General features: G+C 42.5%; 1 protein-coding gene across 4 annotated transcripts in view; it reads right to left on the minus strand.

The window, feature by feature from the left end:
* Nucleotides 1-620: 620 nt before the first annotated feature.
* LOC124005027 (CMP-N-acetylneuraminate-beta-galactosamide-alpha-2,3-sialyltransferase 4-like) overlaps nt 621-18,267 on the minus strand; it is a 56,705-nt gene continuing 39,058 nt past the window's right edge. For 3 of the 4 annotated variants that reach the window (XM_046313871.1, XM_046313872.1, XM_046313873.1), the window contains 7 exons: nt 15,101-15,198; nt 11,341-11,404; nt 10,760-10,855; nt 8,405-8,594; nt 7,786-7,923; nt 1,206-1,358; nt 621-1,080 (listed from right to left, as the gene is read on the minus strand). In XM_046313871.1, the coding sequence (XP_046169827.1) occupies nt 991-1,080; nt 1,206-1,358; nt 7,786-7,923; nt 8,405-8,594; nt 10,760-10,855; nt 11,341-11,404; nt 15,101-15,198 (829 nt within the window). In that variant the 3' untranslated portion in view covers nt 621-990. Of the gene's footprint in view, nt 1,081-1,205; nt 1,359-5,356; nt 7,233-7,785; nt 7,924-8,404; nt 8,595-10,759; nt 10,856-11,340; nt 11,405-15,100; nt 15,199-18,267 lie in introns of those variants that run through there. The other variant, XM_046313874.1, reaches the window with a different exon arrangement.

Below are 18,267 nucleotides of genomic sequence, written 5' to 3' on the forward strand. Positions count from 1 at the left end.
AATTCATCAGGGCATGAACTCTACAAGGTGTTGAAAGTGTTCCACAGGGATGCTGGCCTATGTGGACTCCAATGCTGGATGTCCACAAGTTGGGTGGATGTCCTTTGGGTGATGGACCATTCTTGATACACACAGGAAACTATGAAAATTCCAGCAGCGTTGCAGTTCTTGACACAAACCCTTGCGCCTGTCACCTACTACCATAACCTGTTCAAAGGCAAGTAAATATTTTGTCTTGCTGATTCATCTTCTGAATTGTACACGTACACAATCCATGACTCAATTGTCTCAAGGCTTAAACATCCTTCTTTACCCTGTCTCCTCCCCTTCATCTACACTGAAGTGGATTTAACAATTACTGCTTTACGTGTGTATCAAGAATGGTTAAATGAATAAAGGTTAAATAAAAAATATATAACAAGTGAAATCAATAAGGGATCATAACGTGGATTCACCTGGTCAGTCTGTCATGGAAAGAGCAGGTGTCCATAATGTGTTATACACTCAGTGTATGTCTCATAACAGACTAAACTATTCCCAACTAAAAAAACAACATCAATACATGAAAACATTTGGGAAAATGGCACAGTCTTCACGAAGAAATAGTAAACTGAACAGAGTGATATTTTCATTTAGATTTAATTTGAATAAAAATGTATTACATACAATAAAATATCCAGTGGTACCATTTCAAAGACAATATATATTTTTAAGTTAATTAAAATCAGAACTCAGGAAAAAAAAATGAAATTATTTTGTTATTTTTAATGTTTGGACTGTATGGACAATATTGTCAGCAGAGTCCACAACTGCCATCTGTGAGTAGCCCAGTCCATACAACACCCACTAGCCTCTACCATCTAGGCATGTGTAGATCTGAAGAAATATTTATATGTATTAGCAGTGCAGTGAAAATTCCTTGCAGATTTTGATGAAGTTCCTAGGTCAGGGACGGGGTGTTTCTGGACCGTGCCCGTGCGTGTGTGTGTGTCAGGAGTGAGGGTGTAAGTACAGGATAGCCCCCGAATCCTCTAGTTTTTTTAAGGCTTCTGCTTCGTGGGTAAGGTCATGGTAGGAATCCTGGAACAGAACGAAAGCAGAGCCTAAACATAACATCACAGTGCACTGAAAAATCTACTAGCATGGCATATAACACTGAGTGTTGATCTGTCACAGGAGTTGAGTAAAATCCCATGCACACTCACCTTCATGGATTTCATAGTGTCATATCCATAGTAGTGTATAGGATGCTTCTGGTTTTTGGATGCTGGATATCCAAACCCAGCTATGTGGACCACATCACAGTAGTTGAGTGCCACGAATACGGCAAGAATCCCTGTAGTGGGGTGTACCGGTTTCTGTAGGAGTGAGAACCAAAACCAATGAGACCTACAGTATATTATAAACTGTGTGGTTCCAGCCCTGAATGCTGATTGGCTGACAGCCGCGTTATATCAGACCATATACCACGTGTATGACAAAACATTTAATTTTACTCCTCTAATTAAGTAGGTAACCAGTTTATAATAGCAATAAGGCACCTCGGGAGTTTGTGGTATTTGGCCAACTTCGCGATGCTGTCATGCCTAAGAACAGTCCTTAACCATGGTATATTAGCTATATACCACACCCCCTCGTGGCTTTTTGCTTAAGTAATATACATGTAGTATTATGTTTGACACAGTAGGGGGCATCCGAGACCAGTAAAAACTCCCATAGTCCTGCATTTCTAGTACGTTAGTTGGCATGACAAGTAAATTACAGAGCAGTGTACCCTTTTCTTAATGTGTACTTAGACAAAGCGAGATGGTACTAGGATTTTTGACTTTTTGTCTCCAGTACAATGTGAGGGGTGTCCCTGGTTTGATTCCGTTCATGGACACACATCCCTAGGTAGCTCCTCTTTTCAGTTCGCTGCAGCTAGCGACTGGAACGAGCTGCAAAAAAACACTCAAACTGGACGTTTTGTCTCCATCTCTTCATGCAAAGACTCAGTCATGGAAACTCTTGCTGACAGTTGTGGCTGCTTCGCATGATGTATTGTTGCCTCTCCCCTCTTGCCCTTTGTGCTGTTGTCTGTGCCCAATAATGTTTGTACCATGTTCGTGCTGCTACCATGTTTGTTCTTCTGCTATGTTGTGTTGCAACCATGTTGTTGTCAAGTGTTGCTACCATACTGTGTTTTCATGTGTTGCTGCCTTGCTATGTTGTTGTCTTAGGTATCTCTTTATGTAGTGTTGTGGTGTCTCTCTTGTCGTGATGTGTGTTTTGTCCTATATATTTATTTTTATTTTGTATTTTTAATCCCAGCCCCCGTCCCCACAGGAGGCCTTTGCCTTCTGGTAGGCCGTCATTGTAAATAAGAATTTGTTCTTAACTGACTTGCCTAGTTAAATAAAGGTTCAATGAAACTGCTGTGTGTAAATAATGATTACCAATGTTCACAGAGGCAGCAGAGGGAAATTGTTTCTACATGAGAGCTGTGAGGGGGATTAAAATACCCTTTTCCAAAGAGTAGGTTAAATTGAGCCTTTTTTTACATTCAGCATCACTCCCATCAAGGGAAATATAGTATACCTTCCCACAAAGATATCTACATATATTTCAGAATGTTGTGTATCCCTGGAAATAATCATAATTCATGTAAATATTACAGACCCACTCCAATTTGCTTACCGCCCAAATAGGTCCACAGACGATGCAATCTCAACCACACTGCACACTACCCTAACCCATCTGGACAAGAGGAATACCTACGTGAGAATGCTGTTCATCGACTACAGCTCAGCATTTAACACCATAGTACCCTCCAAACTCGTCATCAAGCTCGAGACCCTGGGTCTCGACCTCGCCCTGTGCAACTAGGTACTGGACTTCCTGACGGGCCGCCACCAGGTGGTGAGGGTAACCACATCTCCACCCCGCTGATCCTCAACACTGGGGCCCCACAAGGGTGCGTTCTGAGCCCTCTCCTGTACTCCCTGTTCACCCACGACTGCGTGGCCACGCACGCCTCCAACTCAATCATCAAGTTTGCGGACGACACAACAGTGGTAGGCTTGATTACCAACAATGACGAGACGGCCTACAGGGAGGAGGTGAGGGCCCTCGGAGTGTGGTGTCAGGAAAATAACCTCACACTCAACGTCAACAAAACTAAGGTGATGATTGTGGACTTCAGGAAACAGCGGAGGGAACACCCCCCTATCCACATCGATGGAACAGTAGTGGAGAGGGTAGTAAGTTTTAAGTTCCTCGGCGTACACATCACAGACAAACTGAATTGTTCCACCCACACAGAAAGCATCGTGAAGAAGGCGCAGCAGCACCTCTTCAACCTCAGGAGGCTGAAGAAATTTGGCTTGTCACCAAAAGCACTCACAAACTTCTACAGATGCACAATTGAGAGCATCCTGTTGGGCTGTATCACTGCCTGGTACGGCAACTGCTCCGCCCACAACCGTAAGGCTCTCCAGAGGGTAGTGAGGTCTGCACAACGCATCACCAGGGGCAAACTACCTGCCCTCCAGGACACCTACACCACCTGATGTCACAGGAAGGCCATAAAGATCATCAAGGACAACAACCACCCGAGCCACTGCCTGTTCACCCCGCTATCGTCCAGAAGGCGAGGTCAGTACAGGTGCATCAAAGCTGGGACCGAAAGACTGAAAAACAGCTTCTATCTCAAGGCTATCAGACTGTTAAACAGCCACCACTAACATTGAGTGGCTGCTGCCAACACACTGACTCAACTCCAGCCACTTTAATAATGGGAATTGATGGGATTGATGTAAAATATATCACTAGCCACTTTAAACAATGCCACTTAATATAATGTTTACATTCCCTACATTATTTATCTCATATGTATACGTATATACTGTACTCTATATCATCTACTGCATCTTTATGTAATACATGTATCACATCACTCATTCATATATCTTTATGTGCATATTCTTTATCCCCTTACACTTATGTGTATAAGGTAGTAGTTTTGGAATTGTTAGCTAGATTACTCGTTGGTTATTACTGCATTGTCGGAACTAGAAGCACAAGCATTTCGCTACACTCGCATTAACATCTGCTAACCATGTGTATGTGACAAATACAATTTGATTTGATTGGTTTTGAAAAGAAAAGTTATCTCTTGGCACAATTTATAACGGGTATGTGGTTAATCCACCTACAAATGTCTGTACCGAATTAAATAATTACCACTTCCTTTCTAAAACCATGTCTACCTTTATTTCCAAAACGCTTTTTGTCTTTTAATCATTATAAGCATCTTTTAACACAGGCTTAAGACCTAACAAACAGTTTCTATTTAAAAAGAAAAACACATAGGCCAGGCCCTGTTGTTACCTCATGACTACCGACCTGTAGCACACCTGGAGCCATGAAGTGCTTTGAAAGGCTGCTCATGGCTCACAACACCATTATCCCAGAAACCCTAGACCCACTCCAATTTGCACACTGCACCAACAGATCCACAGATGGTACTATCTTTATTGCACTCCACACTGCCCTTTCACACCTCAACAAAAGCAACACCTATGTGAGAATGCTATTCATTGACTACAGCTCAGCGTTCAACACCATAGTGCCCTCAAAGCTAATCACTAAGCGAAGGAGGTCAGAGACCTGACCGTGTGGTGCAAAGACAACAACCTCTCCCTCAACGTGAACCAGACAAAGGAGTTGAGTGTGGAATACAGGAAAAGGAGGACCGAGCACAACCCCTTCTCATCAACAGGGCTGCAGGGGAGCAGGTTGAGAGCTTTGTTCCTTTGGCGTCCACATCACCAGCAAACTACCATGGTCCAAGCACACCAAGACAGTCATGAAGAGGGCACAACAAAACCTATTCCCCCTTAGGAGACAGAAAAGATTTGGCATGGGTCCTCAGATCCTCAAACTGTTCTACAGCTGCACCATCGAGAGCATCCTGACTGGTTGCATCACTGCTTGGTATGGCAACTGCTCGGCCTCTGACCGCAAGGCACTACAATGGGTAGTGCGTACTGCCCAGTACATCACTGGGGCCAAGCTTCCTGCCATCCAGGATCTCTATACTAGGCGGTGTCAGAGGAAGACCCTAAAAATTGCCAAAGACTCTAGCCACCCTCGTCATAGACTGTTCTCTTTGCTACCACAAGGCAAGCTGTACCGGAGCGCCAAGTCTAGGCTCAAGAGGCTTCTAAACAGCTTCTACCCCCAAGCTATAAGACTCCTGAACATCTAATCAAATTACTATTTGCATTGCCCCCCCTCTTTTACGCAGCTGCTACTCTCTGTTATTATCTATGCATAGTCACTTTAATAACTCTACCTACATGTACATATTACCTCAATTACCTCAACTATCCTGTGCCCCCGCATATTGACTCTGTACCGGTACCCCCTGTATATAGCCTCGCTATTGTTATTCTACTGCTGCTCTCTAAATTATTTGTTATTTTATGTATACTTTTTTTAGGCATTTTTCTTCAAACTGCATTGTTCTTAAGGGCTTGTAAGTAAGCATTTCACTATAAGGTATGTTGTATTCGGCGCATTTGACAAATAGCATTTGATTTGATTCCAGAGATAATGCCTTTAAGAACAATCTTTAAAAGTATCTACTTTGGTTTAGATACAAGCATCGTGAAACCTCTAACACAATAGGTCCTTCTGTAGCTCAGTTGGTAGAGCATGGCGCTTGTAACGCCAGGGTAGTGGGTTCAATCCCCGGGACCACCCATACGTAGAATGTATGCACCCATGACTGTAAGTCGCTTTGGATAAAAGCGTCTGCTAAATGGCATATATTATTATATATTAAATTCATTTGACTTGGTGAAAATCCGTTTTTTGGCCCTAAGTTGTTTACCACTTTTTCCATGTGGTTTCTTCCTTCACAGACTGAAATGATGGGGTGACTTAACTTATCCCTTTGGCTCAACTTACCCGCCTCTCCCTTACCTGTTCCATGTAATCATTAACCTTGGTTTACTCATCTACCCACCATTTCCAAGGAAGCTTCTTGTTCAGGCACATTATTCCCGCCTACTGCTTTCTCAATTCCTTCCAATAAAACCCTACTGAGGTGCTGTGGGTCTGCAGTATAAATCAGCCAAATAAAATACAAATAAAACAACAATACCTAAAACCTTCAAAATGGCCAATACTGAGTGCAGGAGCCTTTCCAAGGTAAATGTGAGTGAGTGAGTGAGTGAGTGAGTGAGTGAGTGAGTGAGTGAGTGAGTGAGTGAGTGAGTGAGTGAGTGAGTGAGTGAGTGAGTGAGTGAGTCAGTCAGTCAGTGAGTCAGTGAGTGAGTCAGTCAGTGAATCCTGCAGGGCTTTACAAGCATGCTGTCTGACCTGGACAGCCATTACTTGTGCCCTAAGGAGAGAGAAACTGGAGAAACCAAGTTCTCAAACCTGTGCTTCTCCTCTCTTCATCACACTGTACGAGACATTCCTCCAAACCTGGTTCCTAATGCACTTAGCATAAGTGCCTTTTCTTCCTGAGCCTGGCTCTGCTAAATCTGACATTCTGTGTGCATTAGTCTCATGTGGTCGGTCACCGAGCGCTCCAACTTCTGTAGTGCCTCGCATAGTTTGGACATTGGCCCATGGAGCCTTGGTGAGGTGAATATTGTCACTGCTGTTCGCCAAACAGACCAGATTGGTGGGAGTCGGACCTTTGTTTTGGAAGGGGGTGGCGGTGGGGGCTGTTTGACCGACAGGGGCATTAGTTAGCCCTCTAGCTCTCCTCAGCTCAGTCAGCCTCTGTATTGTAACCAGGGGGACTGCCTGCTGCTGCTGCCTTCTCACAGGGCATGTGGATGACTGCCAACATGGCAGCCAGAGGGAGGGGGTGAGAGTTTGGCATTGGGGATTTGGGGCTGCGGTCGGGCCCGTGACCTAGGAAAGTGACAGGGGAGAGGGAAATGAGGGCAAAGGGGCCAGGGTCGAGTGCTCGGCATGGTTCCTGTTCCTGTTCTCGCTCAGAGTAAACAGCCTACGCCCTCCAGCCAGACACCCAGCCAGCCAGGAGACAGCCAGCCAAGGTTGAGCTCATCTTGCCTGTAGGGCCACGCAGATGGAGGAGTGCTATGCTCGGGCTGCCCCGCTGATCGCCTGCAGGACTTTCCCACTGTTCCTCGGCACAGACACCAGCCAGTTGTGTTTGCATTTCAGCAGTCCAAAGAGTGCACAGCCTCAGTCTCTGACACAGGGGCTCGCTGGGGGAACAAATTAAACCAAACTTAACCTGGCTTTGTTCCATCTCAAAGACATCTCCACCATGCACTGAACAAGCCCTCTTGGCAGATGGACCTCTTGGCCAATGAAAACACAATTCCACATTAGTTATAGCTCAAATCAATGTATCATGTATTTCAAAACCCAGAATTCCTCAGCCAAACAGAGAATTGTACCCAATTTGTGAACAGAAAACAGCTCAATGGCTTACTATTCAAATGTCATCCATCACAATATTCTATTCCGCAATCATTTTTCTTCATTCCATTATTTCTGTTGTTCCATTCTGCATATGTTCTACTGTTATTTTGTGGAATTCCCTGCAGTATCGTTTTGTTCTTGCTCATCCATTTCTGGGTAATCAGTAGAGCGTTTGGGACTGACCTCCTTTCCAAACTGCAGCTGGTAGAAATGTATATAGACAGCACAACAGACAGCAGACAGCACAGAACACTGGCCACTTCACATGGATTTATTTTCTGCCCATTACCTGGTTCCCAATGTGGCTAGGAGTAAACAGAGCTGATCCCTTACCTGTTTGCTCTTTGGTTGAAGTGGGATTTGTAGCAGACTGCTGGCTGTCCTATGCAGGAAGTGAGGGTCCAGCACCCGGATGCGACTGGTCCTGCCCAGCCAGATCTGTGGAGGGGGCTTCCAGAAACCTTTCCTCACCTGACACACACACACACACACACACACACACACACACACACACACACACACACACACACACACACACACACACACACACACACACACACACACACACACACACACACACACACACACACACACACACACACACACACACACACGGAGGAAAAGGTGTGTTGATTAGTGAGTGCACACACACAGAGCCCGTGTCTACACAATTGAGGCCCTGTTTAAGTCTCATTCTTCTCAGTTTCTCAGGGCGACCTACTCCTTAATGAAGGAGTAATGACCCTGTCCCTAATCATGCTAATAGCGACCATAGCAGCCTGAGCTAAACCAGAGAGTGGAGGTGTTTGGGCTGCTGAGACTACAGTTGGATTTTCAAGTAGGTTTGGCAAGGCTGCCATTGATAATGTACATTTTGTCACTGCGTGGATGGATTGCAAGTACCAGGGAAGCAGCTAAAATGGAGGTGTGTGTGTGCGCACACATCCAGTACCCTCTTCTCGTCGTACAGGATCTCTTTGAGCCAGCGGAGGTCCTGCTGTTTGAAAGGCACAAGGACCATAAGGGTGTCGGGGTCGTTGTGCATGCTGGGGTTGTAGGAGGCCGACTCAGGGTAGAAGAGACGCATAGTGGTCTTGTTCCCCACATCATCCTCATAACCTCTGACAGGGGCATCATTCAGCCTGCACAGGGACACAGAGAAAGATAAACCTTAGCCATTCACTTCTATAAAAAAATAAAACAGAGTAAAAACACCAGCACACCATTCCTGAAATGTAAATAGCAACACTCCAACCACAAAGGGTTTTCTTAGTGAGACTTCCTATTTATCTTATTTTCCCATTATGTTACTTGTACCCTGCACCTATGTAAGTTTGTTGGATTGTGTTTATTGCATTTGAATAAAAAAGCAAACAAGTAACAGTGCTACACTGGACAAAAATAACATGGAGGAGTTCATTCTACACTTGCCACCAGTCACAGTTCCAGTATCCTTGCGTGCCAGGAATGCCATCGCTGGTGAAATTGACTACAGTTCAAGTAACCTTCATATTCTGAGTGTTCTCCTGATAAGTTGAAAGCTGTTCTACCCTGCCTCTTATGTAACAGAATGCACTCCACTATTTCACCACCATGTATCAAAACGGGTGAAAACCCCTGTCTAGTTTCTTGTGTTTGGGATTGTACACTTTAATGCAAGATTGCTCTAATTGTGTCTGGCGTTGTAAGATTTTTCCAGCCTAATGCAAGCGTCGGAAACATCAGGCTTGGTAGGAGAACAGAGCACCAAATGTCAATGAACTCTATTTCCTCAGCCTATGAGATTAGATTCAGAGAATCTGAGAAGTAAGTGCTGAGCAGAACAGAACAAAGCAGAACAGACCAGAGTGCATTGTGCCTGGATATGACCAGGCAAAATTGCCTGGGCTGTTGGTAAGAGGCTTATAAAAAAAACTAAAAATGTATGTGTTCCTTCCAAGGCTATAAATCTGATTTGAAGAGGGCGCTGGGGTGTTTTTCTGCATGGTCGACCAAATCCCCCTTTTAAGCGCCTGAGTTAACCCAACAGTTGACTGATTGCATAGAGAAAGGCATTAAAGCAAGGTCACCAGTCTGAGCTGGCCATTATAGTACAGCATTATGCTTCCATGGGCAAAACAAATTAGAATACCCCTCTTTAGAGGACAACACATCATAGAAAATCTGTTTGTTTTTCACTGGATTGCGGGAATTGCTATGGAAAAGGCCATTGGGGGACTGGTTAAATGCTATTGTGGCTATAGACTGTACCCTGAGCCATATTTCGATATCAAATGCAGGCCTGCCAACCCTGTCCAACTTTTTAGAGTACTAGACGGGCGCGAAAAATTGGAGATTCAACTCGCAAATCTAGTGCAAAGGCATTTTAGAAGCAATGCCTCTATAGCTAATACCGGACACTCATTCATTATTCCTCGTGTAGTCTTCTAAACTCACGACTCCATGTAATGCCAAGATGTTTATATTTCTTTTGATTATACTTTTGTAATACTTTGTGACGTGGATCAAAATTACAGTTAGTCTATCAGATTGCGTGATCCTCGTAATGTTACGTGGAAAATAGAACTGTTGGGACGCAGAATTAAATGTATATCACACTCGCACAAATGTGACCAGTTATTTTTCATATTTGCATTTAATTTCTTTCACTAGCAAATGCGAGTGAACTGCTGACACTTTAGAGCCCACTGAATGTTCATCCTATGTTCGCTAACGTTAGCTTGAAACAATTAGTGTTGACCTTTACACAACACACAGAGTCGAAAAGGGATTTGTCCATGTGTTCACGTACAGCTGACAGTCGGAAAACTCAGCATCACAACAAACAGGAGGTGCAGACATGGGGTAGCTACGTCGAATAATGATGTATTAATCTCCATGTCTGTTGACATAAACTCTGTACATGTTTGTGTGTTGCAGCTCGATAATCGGGATGTTAGATTTACTCTGTGGATTTATTTTTTAAACAAAATGTCAAAAATAATAATAATCAGGCCCTATTCATTTCTGCGTACTTTTAACTCGGATCTCGTACCTGCGTACATGGACAGAGAATTGTGTAGCTGGTACGTAAAATGTGTGCATGTTGGCAGGTCTGCAAATGATATGGATCTTGACTGTACTGTCTTTCAATATAATGCACTCTATGTACTGATATTGATTAGGAACACCATTAATTGTGCAGGAACATCATTGGATAAAACAGAAATGAGGAGTCCTATGAATAGTTCAACAGACGAGGGAGGATGGACTTAATGAAGATTTTTGTGGTAGAAAACAGGATGCAACCATTAGGCTTAATACTTACCGGATCACCACATCATACTCGTTGATGACGCCCCCCAAGGAGCTGTTTTTAATGGCAAACCCATTTCCTATGACTGCACATGTTCTGCAGTCTAGACTGAGGAAATACATCAAAATAAATTAAGTTCAGTATAATTCACTGCATCCTATTATTACAATCCATTTACTTTAGTGTTGCCTGCATTATCATTTTAGAGTTCAAGACCACTTTCAGAGGGGTGACTGTAACTGCACACTACAGTAGAACCACTGGAAATGTTCCAACACTGCCATTGTAATAGTGACTGGTCACACTGCTTGGTTTGACAATTGGCATTCTTTCTTGAAATTAAGTAAGGACGCTTCCTTGTCCACCCATTATACACACACCACAGGGATGATTTGAGTCATTATGTTAGCACAGCATTTACACTACAATAAATTGTGGAGAGTTATGAAAAAAAAGACCCTTGTGTATATTGCTCTCAGACACAGTGGTTCTTTGTGATCTTAACAATTATTGTAAGAAATAAAGTGGTTAAAACGGCACACCAGAGGTTAAAAACCTTGGTAATATGGCTAAGAAACACTCATCACACTTACCGATCAATGCTGGCCGGCATTTTGTAATTGGCAATAATGGCTAACACTCTCAGCAGCAGTAACTCTGGAAAATGAGAGAGGGATTAATAAAGGTGTGATCACTCAGACTGATAAAAACATTTATTTAACCTTTTTTTAACTAGGCAAGTCAGTTAAGAACACATTCTTATTTACAATGACAGCCTACCCCAGCCAATTATGGGCCACCCTATTGGACTCCAAATCACAGCTGGATGTGATACAGCCTGGATTTGAACCAGGGACTGTAGTGACACCTCTTGCACTGAGATGCAGTGTCTTAGACTGCTGTGCCACTCGGGAGCCCAGATGCTGAGGACAGTTTGTCTTCACATAGAGAAGTTCATATTGAGAGCACCAATGACCCAATACTGTTTCCAGCTAACTCGTCATAAAATCAATAAATGTCGCACACGTTTTCTGGCAAGTGGACTTTGACTCCATAATGCTTCTTAATAAAATGTATCTTATGATTTGAGTCATTATGTTATCAGCTGTCACAAAGTGCTATACAGATACCCAGCCTAAAACCCCAAAGAGTACGTGTTACCTTATAGCAGGGGAACAGTGGTGACTTTTACAGCAGTATATGCAAACGGCTGCTCATTCAAAAACTAACTAGACCAAACAAAACAGGAAGGGACTCATGTCAACTCTTGGTGAACTGACAACGTGTAGAGCTTGGCTGAGAATGAAATGTATATGTATTTAGATGTCATTTTTATTTTTCAGAGGAGTGTTACATGTACAAAAACAATAAAATGCATACAAATATAACCCTGACCCATTCCCCCCTAAGGCCCTATCCACCCGCCCGCATCCTCCCTCCCCACCTAGAAACTACGCTTCCCACCCTGCCTAACGGAGATTGTTCATTACAGAGTCAAGTATATTTTTCCAGGCCTCAATTGTTCCTTCACTAGCACCATTCATTCTCGCTGTCGATAATCCTAATGCAATAACTTCTAATAGTAACTGTATCCACTGGTTAAATGGGAAAGAGTGAGGTGGTTGCCATCATAGAGACCCATTTTCTTGGTCAATAGAGACCAATTTTCTTGGACCAATTTTCTGCAGCATTGCTTCCTGCCAGCAGAAATCTTCTCTGATTGAGAGATTCAAGGGGCTATCATTGTTAAGTAACAAAATAAATGGAAAGCATTGAAAAGTTACATTTCTGCACTTCAAAATGTATTTGGTAACTTTTCCCCAGAAACATTTAACTGCAGAGGGTCATGTAAAAATCTTCCAAGTGTGACATAGTTCCCAATCGTTCTGATCGTTCTTCATTGTGACGTCATGCTGTAAAATTGATCCCAGCTTGAAAATATTGCTTGAATAATTACTTTAATTAATTATTGAATAATTTAATAATTATTGTTGAATAATTACACGCGCATCTTTTTATGCGAATGGCTGAGCTCGTCTCTTTATGCGGGTGGCTGAGCTCGTCTTTTTATGCGAATGGCTGAGCTTGTCTCTTTATGCGGATGGCTGAGCTCTTCTCTTTATGCGGATGGCTGAGCTCGTCTCTTTATGCGGATGGCTGAGCTCGTCTCTTTATGCGGATGGCTAAGCTCGTCTCTTTATGCGGATGGCTGAGCTCGTCTCTTTATGCGGATGGCTGAGCTTGTCTCTTTATGCGGGTGGCTGAGCTCGTCTCTTTATGCGGATGGCTGAGCTCGTCTCTTTATGCGGATGGCTGAGCTCGTCTCTTTATGCGGATGGCTGAGCTCGTCTCTTTATGCGGATGGCTGAGCTCGTCTTTTTATGCGGATGGCTGAGCTCATCTCTTTATGCAGATGGCTGAGCTCGTCTCTTTATGCGGATGGCTGAGCTCGTCTCTTTATGCGGATGGCTGAGCTCGTTTCTTTATGCGGATGGCTGAGCTCGTCTTTTTATGCGGATGGCTGAGCTCGTCTCTTTATGTAGATGGCTGAGCTCGTCTCTTTATGCGCATGGCTGAGCTCGTTTCTTTATGCGGATGGCTGAGCTCATCTCTTTATGCGGATGGCTGAGCTCATCTCTTTATGCGGATGTCTGAGCTCATCTCTTTATGTAGATGGCGAAGCTCATGCAGATGTTTCTCTCACACCATCCCTTGACCTCGAAAAACTGTTCTGTGGTCACACACATTTGCTTCACGCATCTGTCAATCAATGGTGACCAGGTGTATTGACTCGGACCAATCAGAAGCTTGTTGAGGCATGAGGTCAGCATATAAATACCTGGACTCGCACATCAAAGTGCTGAGGGATGATGTAAGGAGAGATTTTTTGTGATTGCAAAGACTTGGGTGCAACGTTTTCGAATGACAGTGCATACATTTGTTTGTTAGTTGAGTTTGAGTTTATTCATTCTTACTCACAGATCAATCTGAAGAAATGCAGAATTTACCTGACTAATAATTGCAAAACACTCATTTTGATTCATAATTACATTGTTTTTCAATTTTGCACCAAATAGAAAGTGTGAGCAATAATAAGACCAAAGCATAGTTTACATTGTCTTAAGGGATAAATCAATGAAGACCACCTCTTCCAGGGCCATAGGCGACACCATATTTCTCTATACTCAGCCGGTGGGGCAGAAGAATCATGTCTAAACCAATTTAGGATAGGGTGAAACGCTAGCGCCTGGAAATACAATTTAAAGTTTGGTACAAATAGTCCTCATACGTCTTTCCTTGCAATATACATTTTACAACCACACAATGAATTGTATCCCAATAGCGGGATACAAAGAGGAGCCATGGGAAGAATTAAACTACAGAAATGTAGCTGTGGCAATATATTCATTTTGACGGTTAAAGCAATTGGGATATAATTCCATCTATTGAGGTCAGATTTAATTGATTTGAGCGTTCTGTTGAAGTTTCTGGCAATGGTTTTATATAAAGAAGGAAATATACCTTCTCCCAAATATTTCAAATGGTAAACGACCTGGATTCCATAAATAGAGATAGAGTCCTCCATCGGGTCTTGAGAGGCAGCAGCGCTGATTTGGTTAGACTAGTTTTATAACTTGAGATGAAGCTGAATTTATCTTCAATGCGTTTGGGAGCGATTGAGATACATTGTCTACATATAGTAAAGTATTGTCTGCATCTAATGAGATTAAGTGAACTGTAGATTTCCTACGATTGATGAATTGCCTGGGCCAGACGTTCCACGGATAATAAGATTTGCAATGTCAAAATTGGATCGCCTCATCTGCTACTTCTAGTGATTCTGAATGGAACAAATGAGATATTGCCTGTTATAACTATGGCTGAGGGATTGACATATAGTATTTTAATAATATTCATGTAATTGGAGACAATTCCTATATGTTCCAAGACAGAGCAGAGATATGACCATTCTAGACTATCAAAAGCTATTTCTGCATCAAGAGGTAATACAGCCCAAGGAGCTGTTTTTTCTGATGAAGCATCGAAGATATGTAATAGTCGATGGAGGTTATCCAAGGATAAACACTTTTTAACAAACCCGATTTGGTCCATGTGGATCAATTTGGGTAAGTAAGTCTTGAGACGACAAAATTTTGGAAAAAAACATTTAATATCGGTGTTTATCAAAGATAGGGAACAATAGTGAGAACCTGGGTGGTATCAATACCTTTTTTAAATAAAAGTGTAATTAGAATGAAATATATTTTCATAAACATGTTCCATTAAAGTCTTTGTGCTTTGTGGGAAAGAGAGGAAAACAAAGAAATGACACAATGAAATGAGAGAACATACCACTTCCTTTAATACCGTAGGGCAACGCTAATGTGGACTGATGTTGTCGCCAGAAGAAATCATCCAGTTTGAAGAAGAGCTCTGTTTGTCTGCTAATGCTGTATTAGGAACAGTGGAGAAAATAATTCACATTACAACCTGGAAATACGCAAGGATATAGTGTACAGTTCCTACTAAATATTCCATACTGCCAATGGTATGGGGATATAAAGTACACACTGCTGACCTGGCAGTTTTAGTTTCAGTCATTAAAATGGAAATGAACTTAGCCATAATTCCTTCTCATAGTTCAGTCTAATCAACCCCCATGTCTATCAGGCAGACAAATTGTACGCATTATAAGCAAAGCCGATATCAATAAAAATGTTCCCAACACAACAAGTAATATGTTAACATGATGTCATTCAGCAAGCATGCCCCTCTATAAAATCAACTGTTGGCATTTTTACTGCCAAGAAGAAGGAAAAAAACAATGATGTACATTGCATTCGGAAAACATTCAGATCCCTTCACTATTTCCATTTTTTTTAACTTTAGAGCCTTATTCTAAAATAGATTAAATATATATATTTTAATCCTTTTTATCAAAAATAAAAACTGAAATATGACATTTACATAATTATTCAGATCATGTACAATCAAATGAATTTACCACAGGTGAACTCCAATCAAGTTGTAGATACATCTCAAGGATGATCAATGGAACAAGATGCACCTGAACTCAATTTTGAGTCTCATAGCAAAGGGTCTGAATACTTACAGTGGGGAAAAGAGTATTTAGTCAGCCACCAATTGTGCAAGTTCTCCCACTTAAAAAGATGAGAGGCCTGTAATTTTCATCATAGGTACACTTCAAATATGACAGACAAAATTAGAAAAAAAATCCAGAAAATCATATTGTATGATTTTTAATGAATTTATTTGCAAATTATGGTGGAAAATAAGTATTTGGTCACCTACAAACAAGCAAGATTTCTGGCTCTCACAGACCTGTAACTTCTTCTTTAAGCGGCTCCTCTGTCCTCCATTCGTTACCTGTATTAATGGCACCTGTTTGAACTTATCAGTATAAAAGACACCTGTCCACAACCTCAAACAGTCGCACTCCAAACTCCACTATGGCCAAGACCAAGGGGTGTCAAAGGACACCAGAAACAAAATTGTAGAACTGCACCAGGCTGGGAAGACTGAATCTGCAATAGGTAAGCAGCTTGGTTTGAATAAATCAACTGTGGGAGCAAATATTAGGAAATGGAAGACATACAAGACCACTGATAATCTCCCTCGATCTGGGGCTCCACGCAAGATCTCACCCCGTGGGGTCAAAATGATCACAAGAACGGTGAGCAAAAATCCCCGAACCAAACGGGGGGACCTAGTGAATGACCTGCAGAGAGCTGGGACCAAAGTAACAAAGCCTTCCATCAGTAACACACTACGCCGCCAGGGTCTCAAATTCTGCAGTGCCAGACGTCCCCCTGCTTAAGCCAGTACATGACCAGGCCCGTCTGAAGTTGGCTAGAGAGCATTTGGATGATCCAGAAGAAGATTGGGAGAATGTCATATGGTCAGATGAAACCAAAATATAACTTTTTGGAAAAAACTCAACTCATCGTGTTTGGAGGACGAAGAATGCTGAGTTACATCCAAAGAACACCATACCTACTGTGAAGCATGGGGGTGGAAACATCATGCTTTGGGGCTGTTTTTCTGCAAAGGGACCAGGACGACTGATCCGTGTAAAGGAAAGAATGAATGGGGCCATGTATCGTGAGATTTTGAGTGAAAACCTTCCATCAGCAAGGGCATTGAAGATGAAACGTGGCTGAGTCTTTCAGCATGACAATGATCCCAAACACACCGCTCGGGCAACGAAGGAGTGGCTTCATAAGAAGCATTTCAAGGTCCTGGAGTGGCCTAGCCAGTCTCCAGATCTCAACCCCATAGAAAATCTTTGGAGGGAGTTGAAAGTCTGTGTTGCCCAGTAACAGCCCCAAAACATCACTGCTCTAGAGGAGATCTGCATGGAGGAATGGGCCAAAATACCAGCAACAGTGTGTGAAAACCTTGTGAAGACTTACAGAAAACGTTTGACCTCTGTCATTGCCAACAAAGGGTATATAACAAAGTATTGAGATAAACTTTTGTTATTGACCAAATACTTATTTTCCACCATAATTTGCAAATAGATTCATTAAAAATACTACAATGTGATTTTCTGGATTTACTTTTCTCATGTTGTCTGTCATAGTTGAAGTGTACCTATGATGAAAATTACAGGCCTCTCTCATCTTTTTAAGTGGGAGAACTTGCACAATTGGTGGCTGACTAAATACTTTTTTGCCCCACTGTATGTAAATAAGATATCTGTTTTCTATTTGTAATACATTTAAAAAAATATTTAAAAAAATGGTTTTGCTTTGTTATTATTGGTTATTGTTTGTAGATTGATGAGGAAAATGTTGTATTTAATCTATTTTAGAATAAGGCAGTAACGTAACAAAATGTGGAAAAAGGAACGGGGTCTGAATACTTTCCGAATGCACTGTACCAGGCAGGGTTTTTACAGTGCTGATAGTCACTGTTTATTATATTTGCATAGTCACTTTACCCCTACCTACATGTACAAATTACCATGATTTCGAAAGGAATTGTCAGTAGATCTGGGCAAGGGTACCAAAACATTTCTGCAGCAGTGAAGGTCCACAAGAAGAGTGGTTTCCCATCATTCTTGAATGGAAGAAGTTTGGAACCACCAAGACTCTTCCTAGAGCTGGCCACCAGGCCAAACTGAGCAATCTTGGTGTGTTTGGACCATAAGAGTTTGTTGGTAATGTGGACACCAAGGAACTTGAAACTCTCGACCTGCTCCACTTCAGCCCTGTCAATGTGAATGCGGGCGTGTTCAGCCCTCATTTTCCTGTAGTCCACGATCAGCTCCTTTCTCTTGCTGACGTTGAGGTTGAGGTTGTCGGTAATCAGACCTACCACCGTTGTTGTCGTCAGCAAACTTAATGATGGTGTTGGAATCTTGCTTGGCCGTACAGTCATGAATGAACAGGGAGTACAGAAGGGGACTGAGCACGCACCACCGAAAGCACCTGTGTTGAGGATCAGCATGGCAGATGTGTTATTACCTACACTTACCACCTGGGGACGGCGCGACA

Source organism: Oncorhynchus gorbuscha, linkage group LG19, assembly GCF_021184085.1.
Source record: "Oncorhynchus gorbuscha isolate QuinsamMale2020 ecotype Even-year linkage group LG19, OgorEven_v1.0, whole genome shotgun sequence".
NCBI classification, from domain to species: domain Eukaryota; kingdom Metazoa; phylum Chordata; class Actinopteri; order Salmoniformes; family Salmonidae; genus Oncorhynchus; species Oncorhynchus gorbuscha.